Raw genomic sequence first — 27,106 nt, forward strand, 5'->3', positions numbered from 1 at the left:
TATATAATATAATATTATTATTACATGATATGATATGATGGCATAATATAATAGAATGTAGACTATTACGAAATAATATTTAAAAATATAAAATTATATTTAAAAGAATTATTTAATTTTAAAAATAAATTATAAATATCAAATAAAAATATATATTAAATTAATTATTAAAATGGATTATGAACCTGCAATAGAAATGATTAAAATGGAGTTATACATATCATATATTGCCTCATCTTTAGAGCCTCTCATCTCATTATATACCCACTTTATATTATCTCATAAAGGCAAAAATTATATACCCACTTCATATAAAGGCAAACATTATTTTACGGTTCATTGTTTTTATTAATAATAAAACAATTTTTAAAGAAAACATTATAAATATGGTTAGAAGACTTTATAATCTCGTCCTAATAATATGTAGTTTGTTCAACCGGAGATGATCTTCATAGACATGGAATTTCCTTTGATCGAACTTATCTTTACGTGCCTTGCCCTTATCTACACACTTCAATTTATATGTGTCACGCATGAGGGGTCTCATTATATTTAAATTAAGTATATAGGTACTAGATCTTCCTACCAAACATCTCCCTAACCATATACAAATCTTCGACTAAACTAAGGTACATGTCCTATTTTTCAAATATTTCCACCTCATTTACATGGCTTTCAAGAAACCCATTGCTACTTTCCTTGCCACTTTTTATGGGACTTCGTATTTATCGTTGAAAGTCCCTTGTATTCTACTAAGACATGTGATATTAACTAAGAAACATTTTGATCAAGTCACATGCATATGTTATATTTAACTCAAACATTTTGACTAACTCACATGTATATGTAATATTAACTTCATAAACTTTTTTAAGCAACTCATATGTATATATTATATTGTTATGTGTAATATAACGCAATGCAATATTTTATTTATTTATATTTTATATTAAAAAGGTTGTAAAGATAATCACACAACAAACATAAATTAATATTTATTAATCTTATATAAAAATTAATGTCACAAAAAATATTACAAAATAAATTTAAAAATAAAATTAAATAAAATATTAACGTATAATTTTAACCCAAACAAAGTATTATTTGATTTTTTTTTTTAATAAAAATTATAAAAAAAAAAAGATTTTTGAATGAGAATATACTCTCATTTTTTTTTTATGGTGGTTGATGAAAATTGACTCTCATTTATTGTTATTATTTAATTTAATCTTTGTGATCTCTTAGTAAAAAGTAATTAGATAAACAAATAATAAATTTTCAAAATAAAAAACTTATTATATCTAAAACAAAAGTAGTTTTTACACTAATATTTTCATACATGTATAATCTAAATAGCTCTATGTCAAAGAATGCTAAAAACAAAACTCAAAATGCAATGTGTTAGAAGCATCCAATGAATTCTCATAGGGGACCTTATCCATGATGTAAGACACCATAACCCAAAAAATTTAGGAGTTGTAATAGATGTTCCACCTCAATCTCCACCTTATTCATTTAAAGTTAAATTCGCAAGTGTAGATAGGCATAAATTAGGAAACAATCATCACTATAGGTAAAATATGTGTAGTGTTATATATTCCTAAAAATATTCATTTATTATTTTTGGTTTTGATAAAATAGATGTAATGTTGTACATCTATGAACAATTATTAATTTATTATTTCAATATAAGATATTATGTGTAAATATTTATGATTTTATGTGGAACTTGATGACCTAAATGAATGTATTTGCTAGAAAAATGAACCTTAGGGATGTGAGAGGAATAGCCAACTACAAAATTTAAAGGCCCACTCCTAGGTAGATATAGCAAAACTACAAAACTATGATATGTGCTTAGTGGTTTAGCTATTACCACATAGGTGACATTTTGGTTTTAGTGCTCCTAAGTATTTCAATCATTTCCCTATATGTATGTCATGCTCAATACGTATTGAGGAGAAAAGAGAAACACGTTTTTTTTTACATCTAATGTGGATTTTAAAAAGACCTTTATGATGTAAAAACATGTTTATTGCTTAGAATTGAGTTTCCATATCTTCTTTGGTCTTATGTTCAACAACTAATTAGTAAATAGTCATTAATAATGATTGGTTTACTTATATTTCTTAAATCCCTTTGCCCAATTCCACCTCTATTGTGCCACCAAGCTTGGAATTAAAAAATTGATTATTTCAAACAAGACTTTGGATGCTAACATAACATGCTTGTGAAGATTTGTTAGATTAAACTTGATGTAAGGGATAATCGTATCTTCCAATCTTGCATGTAAACATCATAGATATTTCTATTAGTCACTATAAGGAAAACACCAAATAATAAATGTTTAAAAAAAAACACTTATCACTTTTATTTCTTTAGTAGATGGTTCTAGTGAAATCATGCAACTATAGGTTTTAACTTAGGTTTTTGGTTTAGTCCACTTATACCATATAAATGCATTGTTGCACTTTAATATTTCATGCAATTATAGATTTTAACTTAGGTTTTTGGGTTAGTGCACTTATACCATATAAATGCATTGTTGCACTTTAATATTTCATGCACTACTGCATAATCATTCCATAAGTATTAATTTAAGTCAACATAACTTATAAAAAATCTTTGTCATTTCTTCATGAAAATGTTTACCATGCACTCATTTTATTTAAGTATATCATTGCATGGCATACCATGAGTACTAAATTAAGTCAAAATGACTTTAAGAAATATATACATGGGTTAAAGCATATTTAAAAAAGGGTTCTTAAAAAAATGTAATAAAGATAAATGCATTATTATGTAACAATTCTAGGTGCATTGAGATAGGTTAAAATATCTCTAAAAATAATGACTTCTTTTTTCAAAAATTCATGTTGATGCATAGCATATTTTTCAACCACACTAATGTAGTTTAAAATGTTTAAAAATATCGGTGCACCAAACACCTACAAATGCATTACTATGTAGGGATATAGGGCACACTACAACAAGGTAAATAGAAAAAATATCAAACCAAAATTTATTTCTACCATTCACTTGATGCTTCACACCCATAGAAACTTTGTTGCTCACTATCCATACCCTCATTGTCTAGTACTATAAGATTTAGTAATTCCTTGATTCTTTCTCATCCATGGAAACTTGTCTTCTTTTTGAGATTTTATTCAACAAATTACAATTCTTATTTATTTTGTCAACTAGATCTATGAGCTTTTGAACCAATGACTCTCACATAAGGAAGTTCTTAACAATAACCTTAACCTTTATAGCTGACTACTCTATGTCTTGTAGACCAAAATATTTAAATTTAAAGTATGGCTTTAATTTGATTATTTTCTATTTTTTTTTAAAACCCTTTTCAAGGCATCCATAACACTTGCCTTGCACCATATTTTAGTGTAAATGGTTCTCATTATAAGCTCACTTGGTAGATACACATAATTAATAAGTAAAAAAATCTCATTCTTTTTGGTGCACTAATAGAAGTAATCAATATTATAGCAAAGTATACATTGCAACTAAATGTATAAAATCTATTTTTCTTATAATCGAAACTATGGGTTATGGGCCCACCAACCTTCAACCTACAAACATAGTTGATAGTTGATATCTAAATATAGTTGATCGTTGGTATCTAAATATAGTTGATAGTTGAATTCCTTCATATATAATTCACTACCCTAAATGCTTTAAATGACACATTTCCTTTCATAATTTTTATTTTTATGTTGAAGTATTCCTATCTTTAAAAAATATTTTGGGTTATACAACACCATTAAATTTCTATGTCAATATCACTTTTTTTTCATAAAAGAAAGCTTCATTCCATCTTTTAAATTTTGTTTACATCTAAATATACCATCGTTTTATAGTTGCTATGTGTCTTAGTAGTTTCTTACTAATTTCACCATTATTATTGATAAATCACTTGTCAAATGAACATGAATTCTTTTCATGTGACAGAAACCAATCTTATTAATTAACTCTAGTCTCTTCAAATAAGTTTACATACATGTACGAGAATTTCTTTAATAAACAAGATAGGTTTCAACATCCCCTTTTGAATATATTAAGTCCCTGCCATGTTTTTTATTTGCTCTAATAAAAAAACACAACTCTTTTCTTCTACCAAACAAAACCTTGTTTATTATCTTTTTCAGTGTCTTTATAACATCATTCATAATGTGAAGTAACAAGTATTTTCCATAAATATTTATTTATAAATCTGGTTTATTATCCCTTTTCAGTTTCTTTTTATAAACCTTGTTTATTATCCATTTTAGTATCTTTATAATATCCTCAAAAGTGTGAAAGTAACTGTTACTTTCCATGAATCTTTATTTACAAATTTTACAAATCTTTTATTGCCCAATAAAAATAATGGGTACTTTCCATAAATCCTTATTTATAAATTTTACAAATCTTTCACTTCCAAAATCCATCACATTAAATATTTAAATTCAATTGGATAATTCTATTTCTGATAACCTATAACAAATATTTATCAAAACATCCAATCGATCACTTAAAAAAAACAACAAATAAATAAATAACAATAATAAATACCAAATCTAATATTATTGCCTTGAGGTTCGATAACATTATTTTATATAAACATGTGAGTATACAAGTGATTGCTCCTTGATCACCTATCTACTCGTACATTTAGTTGACCACAAAACTTTTGAAAAAAGTGACCATATTTGCGAGCCATTAATTATAGCAATGTGGATCATAGACCCCACACCGGAAGTCAATATAACGCATATATCACACACCAAATTATGTAGTAAAAGGAATATCTCCCTACGCTTCCAAAAACCAATAAATAAATATTTAATTAATTAATACTTAAATAAAACTTCTTCAGAGATTGTCCGGTTAAAGATAAATCTGACCCCTTTTAACCCACACACCCCATGCCACTTCGTTAACCTGCCATTAATCATTTCAGGAGGACACATGGAGTTCCGGAGATTGGTTCGGAGCCTGTCCAAACTTCATCTGGACAGTTCTTCCGAACATGGCGGACGACGGGTCTCAGATAATATGAGGGACAGGTATTTGAATTAGCTAAGGTTAGAGCAACTTTACAGATCATACCATACTGTCAACTATCCATGTTGATTGGTAGTTGGCCTCTGTCCACACGCTTCATTTTCATCCTATCCCTGCGACAGATCCGGAATCGAGTCCGACCACACGTGATTTTAATACCATATCATTGGCAACAAATTACTGTAATGGTAATTCCCGTTGCTGCGCACTGGTGGTAACATAGTGAACCCCAACCTCAGTTCGAGTCCCGCACGTCTAGATTTGAAGCTTTCTGAGGGGTAGATGGGGTCAGTGGCTCGATTATAAGTAGGCATGCCCGGGTAGCGGCAGAAGCAACGACGGGAGGTTGCAGAAAAAAAATGGCGAATGAAATTGAGGACGTGGCCGGGCCATACGTTGGCCTGTCGGATGATATTAGCAAGAAGAATGGGATTTATAGGCCTGCAATTCTTTGTGTGTTTCTTATTGCTATTGTAGGACTCTGCGGGATAGCGATATTCAACAGGCCAAACGATGGCGAACACTGGGAAGAACGGCCGGCAGAAGAGTATGTGATTTCCAGGGGACGAATCGAAGGTGTTTCTGAGAAAAGCGTGGGGGCTTCGATTTCGCCGTATCCATGGACCAATGCTGCGCTGTCATGGCAGCGAACGGGGTTTCATTTTCAGCCTGAGAAGAATTGGATGAACGGTACTGTGTTGGAAGAAATTTAATACATTTGGATTTACTGTCACTTTTATTTAGTTCCTTCGGTTTATTCTGATTCTTGTCTATTGTCTATTGTCTATTGTCTATTGCTGTGTGTGGGATTGGCGCTGGGGTTTGTGGATGAATTGAACGTCAGCAGATCCAGACGGTAAGATTGTTAGTTCAGAAAAACCATTTGATTTCTATTTTGGGGAAAGTTATCTGTACTGTACTGTCACTGTAGGTTTAACTTTAACTTTTCTGATACTATTTCAAGATTCTAATGTGATTGTGATAAAATTGTAAGTTGTAATGACTTTTTACAGCGATAGATTTCCAAACTTCCACCTTGTCAAATACTTCTAGATCTTGGACAGTAATACTGATATTTCATCACTGTCAAATACCTCTAAATCTTAGACGGTTAGACTGATATTCCTTGTAACCATGGCTGAGGATAGTTAAAAGTAGCATCTAGCCTTGACTCTGTACTTAAAGCCATGATACCAGGCGTATTGCAATTAAATGAGTTATGGATTGAAGTGAAATAACTTTTGCTTTTTGTGGCTTCAGGACCTTTGGTGTACAAGGGATGGTATCATCTGTTCTATCAATACAATCCGGACTCGGCGATTTGGGGGAACATAACATGGGGCCACGCTGTGTCGAAGGATCTGGTGCACTGGCTTTACCTGGATTTGGCCATGGTTCCCGACCATTGGTACGACATCAATGGCGTCTGGACGGGCTCCGCTACGTTCTTGGCAGACGGGACTATTGCTATGCTCTATACGGGATCCACGAACGAATCCGTTCAAGTCCAGAACTTGGCCTTTCCAGAGAACGCCTCCGATCCGCTTCTCCAGAAATGGGTGAAATCGGAGGCGAATCCTGTCATAGTCCCGCCCGAGGGCATAGGGCTCACGGATTTCAGGGATCCGACCACAGGCTGGATCGGCGAAGACGGAGCCTGGCGGATTACAATCGGATCGAAGCTCGATATGACGGGCGTGGCACTGATTTTCAAGACGGAGGACTTCGTCAAGTATGAAGAAGAGAATATTTTGCATTCTGTTAATGACACTGGCATGTGGGAGTGTGTGGATTTCTATCCCGTGGCCGCCTCTGGAGTGTCGGGTTTGGACACTTCTGCAAATGGAGTGGGCGTTAAGCATGTGCTCAAAGCTAGCTTCGATGACGATAAGCATGATTATTACGCCATTGGAACTTACAATGCCACGAGCCAGAAATTTATCCCCGATGATCCTGAAATGGACGTCGGGCTGGGGCTGCGGTATGATTATGGAAAATATTATGCTTCCAAGTCTTTTTACGATCCAGTGAAGGAGAGAAGAATTCTTTGGGGATGGGTAGGAGAAACTGACAGCGAGCAGGACGATCTTAGAAAAGGATGGGCTTCTTTGCAGGTCATGATCTTTATCTTTAACCCTAATTTATTTATTTTCTTGTGATCTTTAATTTCCCGGGAGTTCGATCCTGAGACTGCTGGTTTCTTTTGCAGACGATTCCTAGGCATATTTGGTTTGATAACAAGACGAAGACCAATATTATCCAATGGCCCGTCGAAGAAATTGACGAGCTGCGATCGGCTGCGGTTGTCGTCGAGGATGTTCTGCTCCAGCCGGGCTCTGTTGTGGAAGTCAATACAACCGAGGCTGCTCAGGTACGGGTACTCATTAAGTCAATTCTGTTTTATGAAACTTACTGGTTTCGATCCCGTGACATGCTGCCATTGCTGCTACAGTTGGATATTGAGCTCGTTATTGAATTCCCTGAGGACACCGCTGCCATCGACGCGGCCGAAGATAATGCACTCTACAACTGCAGTACTAGCGGAGGGGCTGCCGGTAGAGGCGTGCTGGGACCGTTTGGGTTGCTAGTTATAGCTGAGAAAAATCTGACGGAACAGACTGCCGTTTATTTCTATGTCGTGAAATCTGCTAACGGCAAATTGCAGACCTTCTTCTGCCATGATGAGTCGAGGTAATTAAGCCACCGTAGCAAAACCCTAAAATCCCCCACAGCCAAAAACCCTGTCAGGGTTTGAATCTTTATGTCATATTGTCGGAAATGTTGGGGAATCGGAAACTGAAACGTGTATGCCGTTAATTTAATTGAAGTATACGGGACGTGCAGGTCCTCTCTGGCAACTGATCTCATCCTGGGAGTCCACGGGAGCTCCGTCCCGGTTCTTGCAAACGAAAGCATCTCGGTTCGAACCCTGGTAAGTCCATGTTTAAAAAGAAAATTCCCAGTTTTCTTCACCGAAACCATGAATTTTGAGAATTAAAATGAAATAGGGGCGATGTGGTTTTGAATTTTTCAGGTCGACCATTCTATTGTGGAGAGCTATGCTCAGGGTGGGAGGCGCTGCATTACCTCTAGGGTGTATCCGACACAGGCTCTCGATGGTGCTGCTAAACTGTTTCTGTTCAACAACGCCACTACAGCAGTGAAAGTCCAGAGTCTGAACGTATGGCAGATGGAGACTGTGTCCCTGCGTCCTTACCAGCAACTTGAAGAGGAACATTCGGTGGTCTAACAGTGGGTGGTCGTGTGATTGATCCCCAGGGCGTCTCTGTGTCTTGTTTGGCTTGTAATAAAGCCGGACTGGACTGAGGAATTTGTTATTTGATTGTGATGTGAAAATGTGTGGTCTGGGCATATGGATTTGCTTGGCTCTGGGCACAGTGATGGGGAAGAAGCATCGCCAGGTTTATCTGCCACGTCATCACCTCCAATTAAGGAATATGTCTTTCTATGTAATTTATGAATAAAATATCGAAAATTGAGTGATCTCAGCGACTGGACAACTTTTTACTGTCACCAAAATGGGAGCAGTAAACCAACCTTCATGGATAGAATATTTATCTGTAGGGTGGTGGTTAGTGGAAGTTTGCATTATAGATTTAAAATGGTTCTAAATTTGATTGTATATGTTTTAATGGTTTTGTTTTTTCACAATTTAATTGAATTTTAAAGAATTATAAATTTAAGCGGTTTACTCTGTAAATTATTATTATTTTTTTAGAATATTTTAAATAAGAGAAAAATTAAATTATATTTAAAATTCAAGTTGTTTTAACTGAGATTTTTTGGAAATTTTCTTGGTTTAATTTCTCTAAAATCTGGCAAGAATTTATTGAAATCACTAACTTGATGGGTAACCCCTTCACAATAGAAGTGCTCAAAGAGTTTTCCAGGATGTTGAATCCATATATACAGTGAAAAACACAGTGTAAATAACACAAATCAAGATTTTATCCCAAATTTTTTCACCCAATACAAATACCAAAAAATTCAAAAAATCACACTAAAACCAATTCTCTTAAAATTATATTAAACAATTTCTTAAAAAACTTATTTCATTTATTAATTAGACTACACCTATTTTATTATATAAAAAATTGATTTTTCATATATCTAAATATTAAATATTTATAGTTTATTTGTTAATTAAGCTTAGAGTGGGTGAATGGGAAAAATAATTATCATCTCCACCTGAATGATTGTAGGTAACATATTAAATTGATGATAAATATTTGTTTAAATAACTTTAAGTTTCTGTATTTTAATAATGTCTTAAAACTATAACATTTATAGATGAATTGAGGCTCATGTGATCCATATCAATTTTATGAGAAATTTTTGTACGTAAATCACATGATATTTCATTTGTCGAGGCATTCATAGGCAGGACAAGTTGAAGAAACAGATATAGTTTAGCATATTAAATAGTTAGAGCAGAGCATCCAACAACTATATTTCCTAACCAGGTAATGGCTATATTGTCTAACGGTTAAATTTGGCCGAGAAACAGATAGATGGACTGGATTAGGGGCAAAACCTATATTCAAATAAATAAGTTAATTCAATTTATATATTTTAATAAAAATAAAAGTAAGGGACCATTTTATGAATTTATAGTTATAAATATATATTAAAATAAATAAATTAAGAAATAAATTAATATAAATTAATAGTTAATTATAAAAATTATTACCTATATAAATATTAGAGTAGTTATTAGTTATATTTTTAATAAAAATAAAAGAAAGGGGACGATTTTATAGTTATAATTATATATTAAAATAAATAAATTATAAATTAATATAAATTAATAGTTAATTATAAAAGTTATTACCTATATAAATATTAGAGTAATTAATAGTTACTTATAAAAGTTGTTAAATATAAATATTGTTGGTTATATACTTATTATTAAGATACGAGTTAAAGGGACTAAAAAAAATAAATAATAAAACTAAAAATAAATAAGTAAGTAATTTATAAAAGTTATTAAATATGTAAGTATTAGAGAAACTTAAGGGTCAGAAAAAATATTTTAATATTTAAAATTAGTTAATATTTTATTTAAGGGTTAAAAATAGCATCTTATCATAGATTAATTTCAAGATTAGTTAATTAAAATTATTAGAATAAACCTAATAGCATAAATTAATTGCTACTAAAATACCTCAAATCTTAACAACCACACTTAAAGAATAAAGGCCACAGGAACGGGAAACAAGGGGAATTTACTACAAAAAAAAGAAAAAAGATCAAGCTAAACCTAGGGAGGGGAGGAGAGGGCTGGGACCCAACAACTACTGATCTTCCAGCCATCCTCTCTATTGAGATTGATCGGCCTTTTTTCAATCTTCAGGGCCTCCTAAATTTCCGATGATGGAAATGCAAAACTTTAGCAATAACACCTTTAGCAATAACACTAGCCTCCTCGATATAAACATGATGATTGGTTTTCTCCACGTGCTCTGCTAAAGCAGAAGACTTGGTTCTTCTATGCTTAAGGTCAGCTGCGTGCTCACTAATCCTTTGATTAATGGAGCGACCCGTCTCACCAATATAGGGGGTCCCACAGGAACAAGGAATCATATAAACCCCTTTCATGTCCTTCAGGTTGATAGGATCCTTCACAGATTTGAGGGACTTACGAATGGTGTTAAGGGGTCTAAAGGACGAGGGGACATTATGTTTCCTAAGAATCCTCGCAATTCTATCAGTGGTCCCCTGAACAAACGGAAGATGGACACCTGGAATCCGTTCCTTCGGTTCTTTTTTAGTTAACGAATTCTTGGCCGCTTTGAGGAAAGCCTTCTGTCCCAGGTATCTACTATAACCGTTTTCAACAAAGACATTAAGGAGATGGGATTTCTCCTCCTCGAAGCTCTTTTCATCAGAGATCCTTAAGGCACGAGTAGCAAGGGTGTTGAGAACCCCCAATTTTTGAGCCAGGAAATGGTGGGAACTAGCATGAAGATATTGCTCCGTATGAGTTTTCTTATGAAACACTCGGTGGGAGAGGGAACCATCACTATTCCTCGAAATAAGAATATCAAGGAAAGGGAGGCAACCGTCGACTTCTTGTTCCTTGGTGAACTTAATTGCCGAGGATTGACTATTGAGATGATCAAAGAAGAGATCTAACTCCTCTTGGCCGTGAGACCAGATGACATTAGTGTCATCTACATATCTCATGTTTGTATCGAGGAGGCTAGTGTTATTGCTAAAGTTTCGCATTTCCATCATCGGAAATTTAGGGAGGCCCTGGAGATTGAAAAAAGTCCGATCAATCTCAATAGAGAAGATCGCTGGAAGCTCAGTAGTTATTGGGTCCCAACCCTCTCCTCCTAGCTGTTTTCTTCCTCCCCTCCCTAGGTTTAGCTTGATCTTTTTTTTTTCTTTTTGTTTGTTTGTTTAATTTGTAGTAAATTCCCCTTGTTTCCCGTTTCATGTGGCCTTTATTTTTTAAGGTGTGGTTGTTAAGATTTGAGGTATTTTAGTAGCAATTAATTTATGCTATTAGGTTTATTCTAATAATTTTAATTAACTAATCTTGAAATTAATCTATGATAAGATGTTATTTTTAACCCTTAAATAAAATATTAACTAATTTTAAATATTAAAATATTTTTTCTGACCTTTACGTTTCTCTAATACTTACATATTTAACAACTTCTATAATTACTTATTTATTTATTGATTTATTTTTATTTTTATTTTTATTTCTTTAAAATAGTCCCTTTAACTCGTATTTTAATAAGAATATAACCAACTATATTTATATTTAACAACTTTTATAACTAACTATTAATTACTCTAATATTTATATAGGTAATAACTTTTATAATTAACTATTAATTTATAATTTATTTATTTTAATATATAATTATAACCCCTTTCTTTTATTTTTATTAAAAATATAACTAATAACTACTCTAATATTTATATAAGTAATAACTTTTATAATTAACTATTAATTTATATTAATTTATTTATTTTAATATATATTTATAACTATAAATTCATAAAATGGTCCCTTACTTTTATTTTTATTAAAATATATAAATTGAATTAACTTATTTAGTTGAATATAGGTTTTGCCCTTAATCCAGTCCATTTATCTGTTTTCCGGACAAATTTAACCGTTAGACAATATAGCCGTTACCTGGTCAGGAAATATCGTTGTTGGATGCTCTGCTCTAACTATTTAATATGCTAAACTAGATCTTCAACTTACCCGTTACCTGGTCAGAGAATATAGTTGTTGGATGCTCTGCTCTAACTATTTAATATGCTAAACTAGATCTGTTTCTTCAACTTATCCTGATGATGAACCACACTAACTGGTTTGAAACACATCAACAAATAAAATATCATGTGATTTATGCCCAAAAATTTATCATAAAACATTTATATTATTTATATAAAATATAAAAATTATTATTACAAAATTATATTTTGTAATAAAAAATATTTAATATTAATTTAAAATTTTTAACTAATTTAATTTTCTATGCTTAAAAATATATCAACACAATAATATCGTTTACTTATTATATAATGGTTACATTAGATATTTATATGATCCAAAGATATGAGAAAATTTCCGTTAATATCTTTAGTTAATTCAATGGTAAATACTCGTCGATCTCCTTCGATATGAAACTAATTTAACATCCCACACATGACTTGAATTGAAGTAAACCAAACCTATGAAATATAATTACTTGTACTGCATTTTGCTTTGAACTTAAAAGATTTAAAAGAGTTCAAGATGCATTAATGACTTCACCTCACAGCTTTTTATGCGATACATTTCATGAAAAAATATGTGTATAAATAGTATTGGGTAATACTTTATATTAGATATAATGAGATGATTTAAGATTTTTAGTTGATTGTAGTGCTCACACATAAGAGTTATATTTCACTTGTAAATTTATAATAAGTAAATATAGTAGAAAGAAATATGATAAAACAGAAGCATGTTAAAAGAATTGTAATTAGTATGAGACAAATTTCTGCTTTGGAATTTAGATGCAAAGAAAGAACATGATGATTGAAATAATGTGCAAAAGAGAAAAATGGCATGAATAAGATGCAACAAAGGTTGAGCTTTAAGGTGAGTAAACATTGGTATTATATATGGCATAGTAACAAGTTTTGATGCAAAATTATATACCAAATTTTTTATACTTAAGCATACAATGTGCCATATTTTGGATGACATAATCGCTTTCCTTTGCCACTCTAATTATGCATAGGTGTATAGATTGTGTTTAACTATATGTGAATACTTTCTACAATAATTCTCAAAATTTGTATTTATATTCATTGACATATCACATATCAACATATCCAAATTTTAATGCCTTATTAAATCAACTAGTTTTTGTCAATGTTGTTGGCCATTTAGCTATTTTAATGCTGACAAGGATTTTATGATAAAGCACACTAACTTTGTTTTCCTGCTTTGTTTTTTCAGTGTTTACTGATCTCCTCTTTCTATAATTATAATTGTATTTGCATATACAACTTCAAGAGCATAACTCTGTTTTAGTTTTCCCAAAAGAGCGTTAACTTGCTATGATACCAAAAATTGATGACCTACCAGGTCTATACTTCACAGTCGCTTGAACTTTTATCTCAAAATATTTTTGACCAAACGCAACACTTCTGGGTGAGGATGGAAAACTCAAGTTTTGGAGGCTTTCTCCTTGGTATACTATCGAGTTTGATGGCTCACTGGGAAGTAGACACGTGGGGCTACTTAACCTAGTTTCTAGAATTCAAAATGGACTCCTAAAAGTTGGTAAAAAAAGCAACCCTGAACTGGCGCGACCCTTCTGTAGGCTAGCGTGACCTTTCTGTCACCTGGCACGACACTTCTGCTATAGGTGTGACCCACGATGCAACCTTTCCATCTGATGAGCGACTTTTTTCCTCCTGGCGACCCATGGTGTGACCTTTCTATCAGATGCAACCCATGGTGCGACCTTTCTATCAGATACGACCCATGGCGCGACCTTTCTATTTTCCGTTCTATAATTGGAAAACTGCGACTCTGATAAGGTCACACTCCGTATGCATAAGATCTACCACAACGCATTGCACAAACAATTGATATCAGATCTCATGATTTTTGCAACAACCCACCAAATCACGCTCTATCTCTTTATCTTTATCTATGGTTTAGATCAACTTTAATAAAAGATGCCATGCGCATTCAAACCTCTCCTCTGTGTACATGGGCTTCAACACGCCCTTCCTAACATTATATCTTTGCATACATTACTCTACCATATTCATTGGAAAAAATACACAATCATAATGGCTATGGCACCATGCGCACTAGCTTTGATATGCCACAAAATCAAACATAGTTTCTCTCCTTTCTATTCACATAGCTCATGCACACTCCATTATAACCAAAACAATGATTGATACAATGCAATGCCATTTAGACACAATTTATGCGTACAATGTTTTGTTGCTCAATGTGCACACACTTAAGCTCACTAAATTCACTATAGGATTTACCTTCTTTCACATGACAAATTTGTCCTATTTTATAATCAATTTCAATTACGCACAACTATTCAAATTCTATTAATTCCAGACTACACATCAACTGGAATTCTTCACAAAGACAATCCATAATATGGAGATTTCATTTCATTAATAATTATGTACATACATTTTCTCAAATATTTCGTTCCTATCTATGACCAAATTTGCATTATTTGGCCATTCTTCTCCCTTATCTAACCACACCTACACTCTGCCTCTTCTCTACATGCCCGTAGGTTTACAGTTATAACAACAATTACATAATTATGGATCATTCTAGGTCCATGATCTTCTCCATAAATCTCTCAATTAGCTCCTAAAATCTCTTAATGATCCCTTGAGGATCTCAACAACATTTCTATATCTAAATTCTGTCTTTATGAGTGGATTATACCAAATCTCTCAATCCACTTTTAACTCAACTAATTTCTTATTCTAGGATCTCCTAATCCCTAAGACCTTTATGAGATCTTCACAAGTCGAACATCTCTCATATTCTCACATAATTGAGAATATTTACATTTAAAACCTCACACGCATGTTTCTCCTCAAATTATAAAAAATATCCAAAAATTCCTATTAAGAAATAAAAAAACATCAGACCCCTAGGTCAACCAAATATACAATGATTTTCTTGAGAAGATACTCCTGCATCAGGAGCCTAATTAGAGGACTCTACAATCATAGCCCCAAAAACATAATGTATTGATTTCTTATTTGTGATTTCTTGGAAAAAGGTTACATTTGTTATCTTTCTTTACATATTATTGTTGTACTTGAGAAGTTAATCCATTCCATAGATCAAAATTTTAGCATCAGTTAGATAGTTTCTAAATTCAACTCATCTTTTCCACCATTGATTGTAATATTTTGTAAATGAAAAGAAGAGTAAGTGCATGTGATGTTGTAGGGCTGTTGGACCTACAAGAAATGGGTCTTTTCACCATCTCCATCCAAGAATTCTCCACTATCTTTTGATGAATACTATCCATTGTTCTTGATCTCTGTTTTTAGGTCACCGAGAGAAGCCCTATTAGTCCAAAGCTAGCCTTATTGAAGTGTTGAGATTGGATAAGGGTGTTGGTCACATCCCATTCATCCACCCCAACCTTCATCCATCTTTCCATCACTTTATGCCATCATCCTTACCCTCCAAACACTCTCATCCAACTTCCTGTCGCAATATAGGAATCCTGTAGCAGCTTGTTTTGCCTTTGATTTGACCTGCAATGCGAAGGTACCTTAGTTTAGGAGTAGGTTAACCCCCCAACTTGGACTCCATGATCATAAGTACCACCTAGGACATTCCCTCCATTCCTTTTCCTTCACTACAAGAGAAAAGAACATTAGTTTCTTCATTGTGGATTTGGAAAACATGACATTACTTAAATATGCAAGTGTGAATTAGATAAATGATGCATGAAATATTGAGTTGTGAGTTTGTATAATAATCTTCTATTTTCAATTGAATTTGATAGTTAGATGTTAGATTGAAATTAGTGTAGTTTCCTTCCTGTAGGTAGCATAACTCTGTTGTTCTTTCATGAAGTGATTTAGTAGCATTTACAAGTTGAAAGCATTTACAAGTAGAGTTGAAAAACATTTACTTTTTATGCACTAGGACTAGCTTTTGAAATGTACTTTCAGTAGTTAATTTCCCTATTTTAGTAGAAGAATGGTCCTAGATCCCTAATGATCAAGTGACCTAGTTGAGGGTTGCATGAGTAGAATTCCATCTACTATGTATATAACATTATCAACTCAAAGTTTCTAAGAACCCCAGATTGATAAATAGAGTTGAGGAGCCTATGGGAGTTGCAACACTCTTGGTGCAATACCGAGGCTCACCATAATGTTACAATATAGACTCTTCTAGAGTATTTTACATCAAAAACACATGGCTAACCCATTTTCCATGAATAATGAGGGTTGATGCGACATCCTCTCGAACTATAGGTGTGAAAACAGGAAGGTCAGCTTTTGCGTGGCATAACTTTTACATACAGACTCTGATTGACACACTTATTACACCTTTTGAAATATCTCTGTGTGTAGAATAGCATGGAATGGCGCTACGCTAAAGAGACAAAGTTTTACCCCCAGAATAAATGGTCCCATGAGCTGATTCCTCCACTTTTTACACCCTGGATGCGTTGATATGGATGACAAACAATATAATGATTCAATCTGGATCATACCTCCCCATTTTGGGACGCTTTGGGTCCCAAAATGTTTTAATAAATGAGGTGAGGAAATTTTTCCTCCACCTTCTCTCTGGTATACCATTTAGATTTTCCTGAAATTTTTCCCTTTAACCCAATCTGCCAAAGGTCATGTTTCCCCTGCCTAATAGTTCTGGACCTCTTCTGCAAAACTGTATCTTCTATCAACTTTGCCTGAGCATTTGGTTCTATATCCTCCACAAAAGGTAGGACTTGTTCCTCTTCCTGATCTAGCATGGAAATCTCATAAAGTTTCAAATTCTCTACATTCACAACTAAGTAAATGCACATATATGGTGGTAAACTGAATCGATAGGCATTATCACCCACCTTTTCCAGTATAAAGGGACCATAACTTAGAGCCTTGATTTTCTTACCAGGCCCCTACAACCTCTCCTTCTTCAACTTTAGCCATACTTTCTCACATCTTGAACACTAGTAGAAAATGAGAAAATAGTGACTGGGTGACTAAAAACGTTAGTCACCATAGCTTTTCCAAGTTAAATACTACAAAAAATGAGCAATTTTAAGTGACCCAACTAAAAAAAACTAACATAAATGACTAATTTAGTCGCGGGTTAAAATATATGACTATATAATAATTAATACAACTAAAAATGACTAATGTAAACTAAACTATGACTAGCTTCTAATAGGGTATTTTTGAGCTACCTACAACTACTTGAAGTTTATTAATAACATTATTTCCCAAAAATAATGGGCTACCTAGGACTATTTGAGTTTATTAATAACATTATTCATAGAATTAGGTATATTTTCCACCTCCTTAAGGGTTAGTTGATATTCCCCTTATGTGTAAACCTCATTTTCTCTTTCCCTCTTTATATGGAAATACTTGCTTAGGGAGATATTTTATATTCTCATGTGATGGATCCTGAAGACATTTTTCAAAATAATGTCTTTTATAGTTTTTATTGATACCCTCAAGCCAAAATTATCACTCTTTAAGCCTTCCACAATATTAGATATATAGCCTTTATGTCAATTGACCTCCTTTTGGTCAAATGAAAAAAAACTTAAACTCAATAGTGGAAACATAAACAACTGACAAATTGTTAAAATCTAATCTTGGGCTAGTCTAAATCTAAAATCAACCCATTAAAATTTAATTTCTCGCTACTCAATTGACAAAATGTTACAATCTAATCTTGGGCTACTGTAAAATCTAAAATTGACCCATTAAAATTTAATTTCCTACTACTCTTCTTCCTTCCCCACTATTCTTCTTCCTTCCCAAGTCGAGAGAGGGTTCTATTCTCTTTCTCTACTCATAATATCTTAGATTCTGTGCTACTCTTCTTCCTTCCCAGGTCAGGAGAGGGTTCAGTGCTCTTTTTCTACGCATAATCTCTTAGATTTCATTGCAGAATTCAGGAGGAACGTGTGTGTTTTAGGACATTTTGTCACATCCGATCAGTGATCCTCTTAATGGGATCAATCAACATCCTATTCCCCCTTGTCACCATCTTGCACAAATCCCTAACCATGTTCCCTTCACCCCCCAGAATTTCATCCCAATATTGCATCATCTAAGCTAGATTGAGGACCAACATTCCCCGTAAGCCTACTGGGGTGTGTTTACCTATAGGTTTCTCCACTATGGCCTGCGTTGATCACCAGTAGGTTGCTCCTCATTGCACCTATGGTGGTTCTAGAAATTTAGGAGAATGATCGGTATTCTGGAAGATTCCCCTTTTAGGAGTTTCCAGAAGTTGTTTTAACTACTTACCTTGGATAAAACATTCAAATCCTATCTTTCCTTACTTTGGAATTTTCCTTTGCACCTCTTTTTCAAACTCTCTAAACATGAAAAAGATGTCAAGTTTCATCTTCACTGGACTCTCTAAAACATCAGACAGTGATGGAATCGTCTATCATGACGAGGCGGAACCTATCCTTCTCAGGGTTCGTTAAATATACTTGGAGGGATTCATCCGAAGGATGAACTTACAGATAAGGTATATGTTATCTTCCTCAATATTGTTAAAAAATAAAGAGTTACTAACCAATATGGTAGGGGAAATTGGGAAAATGAGGGATTCCATTTTTCCAATGGGAGTGAGTCACTCTTGAGCATGACACTTTTCCACTTCATCTCCGTGGCTGTTGGGTTGTGTGATCTTCTTGTCTTTTGGTTATCATACTATTTTCATAGCCTCCATTTTGGTTTTAGGTCAATGCTGCTAACTCCATTCAGTGTCGCCTATGTGTTCAAGAGAAGTCATTCAGTTGATCTATGCTACAATACTCTTAAGTCTTCATTTCATGTTTTCCTTTCTTGATCCAATTCCATATCATCATCATTCTGATAATTCAGTCTCAATCATGATACCCATTTCATGTTGTTGATGGGAGATACGTCAAGGCCCTCCTGTGACGGGTCACTTCTTGTCAACATCAACACATCACCCAGGAAGTTGACTTAGAAACACACCTTTGGTACCTTGGTGCTTGCATACATCAATGGAAAGTTTCCTCTCTCTCGACGACAAGCCTTCGTCCAAAATATTTTGTGTGTTGTTTGACATCAACTCATTTATTCACTCTATACAGATTGTACTATAATACCTTGAGAGCCATTAACATCATCAGTGGTTTCTCTCGCGTCCGTTAACAACTTACATCATTCATCGATAATCATATGGTGTTTTCCATGTTCGACTTTAGCTCATTGATTCACATGGTTAGACTCATACATTGGTTGTTCATGTGAACGAGATAAAAGACCCTAGATATATTCTCATCCATATAGGTTTTGATTTCAGGAGTTATACAAAGATCATGATGTATAATGGTCGTGATCATATAGAAAGTCATCCAGTCATGGGTCCACCAATTGCATCTATAGATGCGTCTTTTTATCATTGTACATGTTATGTTAGCTTATGATTTTAGTATAGGTATGCCTCCCTCAACAAACCAAGATCTCATGTTGTAAATGTATTGTAACAAATGAAGCTTATTAGTTGTCCTTGATCCTAACTTATCACAAGGTAAAGCACTTCCAGGGAAAATTTTAAGAACCATCCTAAATTTATATGTATAATAAATGGGATAATCCCCATGATACATAGGAAAAATGGGAGGCGATTTTATCAATAATATAATATGTATATATAATTTTTTTGGCGAATCTCTCACCAAATTATATTATCTTGTACAGTGATGGAGAATCTTTCATTGAATTATAAAGTCTTGTAAGATCTTGGAAAATCTATTACTGAATAATAAAACATTTTGAAGTCTTGGCGAATGTTTTGTTAAAGTATGAAACCATATATGATAATAAGAAAACATATTCATTAAACTGTAATATACTAACATATATGTTTGGAAAAAGAAACATAATTTTCTCTTCCTACAAACAATGTTCCAAGTTTAAGTGGTCGTGTTTGTCAAGGTTCCTACAATACACTCTTCCATATCATTCTATTAGTTTTGATAATATTCCACAACAAAGTTCTTGTAGGTGTTGATATTGACAACGAGTTCTGTCAAGGTAGGAGAGATTAATCTTTTCTCTACAACTTTTGCCAAGCTACCACTTTTTTCAAGTTATCAAATTTCTTTCCTATTCCATAGGCTCCAACTGCGAGATTAAAAAAAAAAACACATCAAGTTTGTTTACCCCAACACGCCAACAAGTAGCAAGCCCCAACTATATTATATAAGAAAGTATTAGGTATCCCAAGGGCTTGAAGGTGATCTAATTGAAAGAAGTGACCATTGTGAGAATCCTTCCAATCAATATATGAATATATAAATGTAGATTTATTATTATTTTAATTGGAAATCTTCAATTAAATAATAAAATTTAATTACGTCTCTCCTAATCTAAATTGCTTATTAACATAATTCACTACCCTCATAGGTCTCGCATTTTTTAACAGCATTGTAACATGTAGATTAATTCCCTTTTTGGTGAACAATCTCCACCTTTTAGGAAAATATGGTGTAGTGGCTCCAACCCCTACAGATCATTAGGACAAACTAAGAATAGCACAGAAGATGAAAGGTTGTAAAAACCAACTTATTTTTCAAACAACTAATCCAACATCAGTACCTAAACTTTTTCATGAAGATATCATATTGAGAATGTTTGAAAAAAGGTGAGAAATCTTCTGCGAGGGTGATGCGGAAAGAGTGACAAGGTTTCATTGTTTTGAATTTTTTTTGTTAAATCAGAAAAAGTTAAAAACCAATATTAATGGAGATATTGGTATTTTTTACTAAATTTTGTGAAGTGACTAAATGTAGCTTGAACCATTCACCTTAAGATGTTTTTACAATATAATTTCCTAAGTCTATTTAATATCTTCATTATCATAAAAACCAACCTATATCCATCTTAACTCCACATCTACCACTCTTAGGGGGATGAAATCTATTTATCCCTCTGAGCACTTGGTAGACCCAGAATTAAGATGGATCTAAGATGATAGAATTTTCCCTTTAAATAGTCTATGTTCACATGAATACCATGGTATTACCATGGGTCAATACCATGGGTTATCATAAACCTAGAGCTTAAAAACTACTATTAGTAATTTATAAAAATTAATACTTGATTTTTATTTTATTTTTTATTTTAACCAAGTTAAAATGTTTAACATACATTAAATTACAACATCCATTTTTACTCTTGATCCACCAAGCCCCGAGAGGGATCAATTTTTTTTTCACTCTATGCTAGTTTGCATATCACGATATTTGATACCTCTCGGGGCTTAATAGATCTAGAGTAAAGATGGATCTATGCTGGTTTAATTCCCCCATTTAAATAGGCTATATTCCACGTGAATACCATGGGTCAATACCATGTGCCATTTTTATTTTTTATTAATACTAATATTAGAGTTAATAATGTTTTTTTGCATGGTATTAATAATAATCGGAGTTGTCTATAAAGCGACTTTTTGGAGATTCCGGTGATGGAATCCGGCGGAAGAAATTGAGGCTAAATCTTGATTTGTTGCAGTTAAAATGGTTTTTTAACTGCATATTTGGATTCAGCACCCTGGAAAACCCCTGGAACGCTTTCATTGTGTAGAAACTAGCTATCAAACTTGCGATTCCAATAAATTCCTGCCGGATTTCGACCGGAAAAACCCGCCGGAAAGACTTTCAAAAAGTCGCGTTATAGACAACTGCATAATAATCTAGCCCATGGTATTTGGCCCATAGTATTTTGCCCATAGGTTTCACCTAAATATAAGGTGACTTATGGAGTACATATAAAAAAATGCCTTATTTGTTTACCATACCTCTCGTTTATTTATATTTTTTATTAATTTACCATACCTCTTTTACAAATATGGTATTTGGCCCATAGGATTCATTTAAATAAAACCTCTTTATTGAGTCTTCATAAATAGAAAGAGGTGTTAGGATATTCCGACACATAGGAAATAGTTAAGTACAACTTGGTCTAGTATAGAGTTAGGTAAAGTGTGTTTCTTTACCTTGTACATTTTGTAACTTACAATCCGACGGTCACGATATGTAGTGATCCGACGGTTCATTCCCTCCTCGGTATTACCAACACTTGATCTGTGGCTTAACACCCGATTGGTCCATGATTTCTATTTAAAGCGCATGGAGGGTCATTTGTAGGGTAATCCGTCTATGATAGAAGCATATGTAAATTTTCATTCTTTCATTAATAAATTCCCTAAAGTGGCCGCGTTGGCTCAGGCTGTGGACTGTTTCCCTCTTTGAGGGTTTTAACCACGTCAAAATACTGGTGTATTGATCTGTGATCTGTTTGTGAGCGGTGTCCTTTGGTGTTCTGTCTAAGGAACTTACCCTGTATATTCTTACATGGTATCAGAGCCAAGTTGAGGGCCGCATCCGTTGGTGATCCAAATCTGAAGCCGGTAGAACTGCATCCGACTGCCGTTTCCTAGATCTAATGTTTCTGACTGCTTTCGGGCCGAGAAGACTGCTTTGTTGTGTTGGGAGCATCTGTTCCAGTGAGGAACCCCTTTCGTTTCACGCGAAAAGGTTTCCGGTAGCCCTAGCTGCGTCATTTTTAAGATCTGGAGGTATACAATGTTTATTTGCAGTTTACAGTTATTTTCCCTCTGTTTATTTCGGTTTCGGTTTATTTACCTTTTTTATTACCGGATCTATACCTTTCATTTGTGCGTATGCTCTTTGCCCTGCGACTCTGTGCGATCTGGGCAAATCAGAAACAGAAAGGAAGGATTTTTCTCATGCGTATGCTCTTTTCCGTTGCGCCTTAGTGTGATCTCGGAAAATCAGAAACATTGAGGAAAATATTTAGTTTTCGGCTAAAGAAAACTTTGAGCCGCAAGGTTCATTTTTGAAAATATCTAGTTTCCGGCTAAAGCTAACTTTGAGCCGCAAGGTTCGTTTTTTTGTATGTCCGTGTTGGGTTTTGTGTTTTTTGTTTTGTAGGGAAAAAGAGCCTTCTCAAAGCAAGCACGTAACCCAAAGCATCAACGACCCCCCCCCCCCCCTTCTCTCTCTCTCTTAAACTTTTTATATAGCTCACTTGGTGCAAAGCTAATTTATGAGAGTAGAGGTCTTGGGTTCAAGTCTCCATTTTTTGGGGGTAGATTTTTCCATTTCTGCACATTCCCGCACTTCGTCGGCGACTTCATCAATTTTTTTCTTCAAAATGCCATAACTTCTTCATCTGGAAACCGTTTTCAGAACCATTTTTTTTTAAACGGCCTAATTTTTTGAGATCTTTCCATTGGTACACTTAGTTTCAGCATCTACAGCTTCAGTTTCTGTTAAAAATGGAAAGTCCATGCCAAGTCATTCTTGATAGCACTAACTACTTCCAATGGTGGTCCTATATTGTGGATTTACTTAGAAGTAAAGGTCTTTACAGAATAGCCACAGTCCAAGAGACCAAACCGAAAGATGAAGATAAGGCAGCTAAATGGGAAAATAGGCAAGACCAAGCACGTGGGTTGATAGGGATGTCTATTTCTCCAGATCTTAGATTCCATATTGTAGAACTTGATACTCCTGATGAAGCACTGCAACAAATTACTAAAGTCTTTGGAATTAAAAATGAACTTAAAACCCATCAACTTGAAAATGAATTGCTTACATTGGACCCCAATAATTCTTCTTGCATTGAAGATTTTTTGTCCAAGTTCAAGACCCTTAGACTTCTCTTGGAAGGTGTTAAGGTTAAGAAAGAAGATAGTAGCCTTATCTACTACATTCTTACTAAGTTGGGACCAGCCTATTCTGTGTTTGTTTCCACCTTCCATTCTACAAGAGAAGCCTTCATTTATCAAGGACAAACCTACAAGTCCCCTTCCTTTGATTCCTTTTGTGATTCTTTAATAAGAGAACAAGAAAAACTCTTACACCTTGGTCTTCTTCATCTTGGAAACTCTTCTAAGAAAGCATTAGCCGCCCAGCAGCAACCAAATCCAAAGAATCCTAAGAAGTTGTATCCTAAAAAGAATGGTCCTCAACCAAACAAGGGTCCTAAGCAATTTCAGCCTCAAAATGAAAAATCATTTCAACAAAATGATAAAACAAATAAAAACAAAGGGAAGAAGACTGATAGACATTGCAACTTTTGTAATCGAGATGGCCACTTAGAATCCAAATGCTTTAAGAAGATGGAAGCCTTGGAAGCATCAATGAAGAAGCATAATATCCATTTGGAGCACTCTTCAACTTCAACTTCATCTTCAGGAATGGCACTTTCTGCATGTGGTTGTCAAGCATCTCGGTCTGGCTATGCACTAAATGTATCTTCTTCTTCTCATTCTCATGAGTGGCTCATTGATTCTGGAGCTTCTTATCACATGGCCAAAAACAAAGCCATGTTTTCTTCTTTAAATGATTGTAACACCAAAAATATATATGTTGGTGATGATAGATCTCTTAGTGTTGTAGGGACTGGAACTGTTCATCTAGACAATGGTCAGTTTAATGATGTATTATGTGTTCCAACCTTATCCTGCAACCTTCTATCTGTATATCAGATAACGCATTCAGGTGAAGGTAAAATCGTTGAATTTTCACCACACGATGTTGTAATTAAGGACCTAAAAGATCCTAGACAAATTTTAGCTACTGGCATTGCTGATGATTCTACAAGGTTGTATAAGTTTCACAACTTTGGGTCATCAAATCTTCCCTCAGTATTTGTTGCTCATAATGATGAAGTGAGCAAACTTTGGCATGAGCGATTTGGTCACTTAAACTATCGCTCTCTTCAGAATCTATGTAAAGAAAATATGGTGACAGGTCTTCCAATGGTATCTTGCAGAGATGGTGTTTGTTCCGGATGTGTACTTGGAAAACATCATCGGGATAGTTTTGAAGAACGTGCCTCTTGGAACGCCTCAGCCCCTTTACAGCTCGTGCATAGTGATTTATGTGGTCCACTTCCAGTTGCTTCATTCTCTGGCTACAAGTATTTCTTAACTTTCATTACTGATTTCTCCAGACGCACTTGGGTATACATCTTAAAACTCAAGAGTGAAGTATTTAACATGTTCTTGGCCTTTAAGGCCTTTGTTGAAAAATAATCTGGACATCAAATTCTTAAGCTAAGATCTGATAATGGTGGAGAATATGTTAAAAACACATTCATCAACTTTTTCACTGATAATGGAATTCAAATGCAACATACTGATCCATATACTCCACAACAAAATGGTGTAGCTGAAAGGAAGAATCGCACCTTAAAGGAAATGGCTAATTGTATGCTTCATTCTAAAGGACTTAGTCTTAATTATTGGGCAGAAGCAATTAACTGTGAAAATTACATAATAAATTGCACTCCTACTAAGGTTTTAAAGAATATCACTCCAGAAGAAGCATGGAGCTCAATCAAACCAGATGTAAGTCACTTTCGTGTTTTTGGAAGTGAAGCATGGGCCCATATTCCAGATGAGAAACATAAAGCTTTAGAACCAAAGAGTGAAAAATGTATTTTTGTTGGATATTCTGAAGATGTCAAAGGATACAGACTTATTCCACTTAAGTCCAAAAATGTTATCATTAGAAGAGATGTAAAGTTTGATGAAAATATGTCGGCCTGCGAGCCTAGATCGGCGGATGTGCCACCTCTCCCTATCTCTTCTACTTTTGAAAATATTTCTTCTTCAGATGATGAAAGCGAGGATGAAAATCCTCCCCCACCTTCTCAGGATCCTCCTTCAGCTCCTCAGCTTCCAAAATGTGTTCGTGCTACTCGAGATGTAGCAGGTGATCTTGCCGGTGATCCTACAGATCAGCGACGTACACGTTCTCAGTTCGAGAGAGCCTCTTCTTTACTGGCTCAAGCGTCAGTGAATTATGATCCTGACACCTTTGCAAAAGCTTCAGGCCATCCAGATTGGGAAGCAACTATGAATGAAGAATATCATTCATTATTGGCAAATGATACATGGGATCTTGTTCCTCTACCAAAGGGACGAAAACTTGTTAGATGCAAATGGGTTTATAGAACCAAGTATGATCCAGATGGGAAAGTTGATAAACATAAAGCTCGTCTTGTTGCTAAGGGTTTTTCACAAGTTGAAGGCATTGACTATACCGAAACCTTCTCCCCTGTTGCCAAAATGAACTCTATCCGCCTTGTTCTATCAAACTTATAAAAAAACAAATAAATAAAAATAATATAAATCTATAAAAATTACGATTGCAAAATAAATATAAAATATAAAAAAAGAGCATAAAAAAAAATAGTAAAACATTTTGATGTTAATTATTATCATTTTTTTTCATTTATAACCTTTATAAACTATGAAAACTTTAAAATATGATAAGTTATTCACACTCTTAAATAATTAAATTAATTTTCAATGAAATTTGAAAAATAAATTAAATATACACATTATTTAAATTTTTATTATATATATATATATATATATATATGTATGTGGTTTTAAAATTTAAATAATAAAAATAATTGTGTAAATAATTAATAATTAAAAATATTAATAATTATTAAAATAAAATATATTATAAATTTTGGTTTTTATTGTATAAATAATATAAAAAAGAATATTTTTTAAAGGTTTAGTTTAACTTATAGATGAAACGACCTTTTTCATGACTCATAAGAAGAGTATTTTTTAAAGGCGTAATCTAACTTATAGGCGAGATGACCTTTTTCATGACCATTTTTTAAGGCGCAATCTAACTTATAGGCGAGATGACCTTTTTCACGACCATTTTTTAAGGCGTAATCTAACTTATAGGCGAGATGA

At 33.8% G+C, this 27,106-nt stretch overlaps 2 protein-coding genes across 2 annotated transcripts; both read left to right on the plus strand.

Moving 5' to 3' along the window:
• The first annotated feature begins 4,945 nt into the window (after positions 1-4,945).
• On the plus strand, positions 4,946-5,867 carry LOC149224590 (acid beta-fructofuranosidase 3, vacuolar-like). Its single transcript, XM_089386171.1, has one exon. The coding sequence runs from the start codon at positions 5,421-5,423 to the stop codon at positions 5,772-5,774; it is 354 nt and encodes a 117-aa protein (XP_089242297.1). The 5' UTR covers positions 4,946-5,420; the 3' UTR covers positions 5,775-5,867.
• A 454-nt stretch (positions 5,868-6,321) lies between these two features.
• LOC149224591 (beta-fructofuranosidase, soluble isoenzyme I-like) lies at positions 6,322-8,565 on the plus strand. Its single transcript, XM_089386170.1, has 5 exons — positions 6,322-7,175; positions 7,271-7,432; positions 7,514-7,752; positions 7,906-7,993; positions 8,096-8,565. The coding sequence occupies exons 1-5, from the start codon at positions 6,453-6,455 to the stop codon at positions 8,309-8,311; spliced, it is 1,428 nt and encodes a 475-aa protein (XP_089242296.1). The 5' UTR covers positions 6,322-6,452; the 3' UTR covers positions 8,312-8,565.
• Positions 8,566-27,106: the final 18,541 nt, after the last annotated feature.

The sequence above is a fragment of the Pinus tabuliformis genome, chromosome Q (assembly GCF_031772625.1).
Source record: "Pinus tabuliformis cultivar Carrire ecotype Pingquan chromosome Q, CPIR1, whole genome shotgun sequence".
In the NCBI taxonomy this organism is placed as follows: domain Eukaryota; kingdom Viridiplantae; phylum Streptophyta; class Pinopsida; order Pinales; family Pinaceae; genus Pinus; species Pinus tabuliformis.

Excerpts from the sequence above, each read along its gene's own strand:
- LOC149224591 (XM_089386170.1), top strand. The coding sequence starts at position 6,453 with ATGGTTCCCGACCATTGGTACGACATCAATGGCGTCTGGACGGGCTCC. Across the intron at positions 7,753-7,905 it reads TTCTGCCATGATGAGTCGAG|GTCCTCTCTGGCAACTGATC; the intron begins GTAATTAAGCCA and ends CGGGACGTGCAG. Across the intron at positions 7,994-8,095 it reads GCATCTCGGTTCGAACCCTG|GTCGACCATTCTATTGTGGA; the intron begins GTAAGTCCATGT and ends TGAATTTTTCAG.
- LOC149224590 (XM_089386171.1), top strand. The coding sequence starts at position 5,421 with ATGGCGAATGAAATTGAGGACGTGGCCGGGCCATACGTTGGCCTGTCG.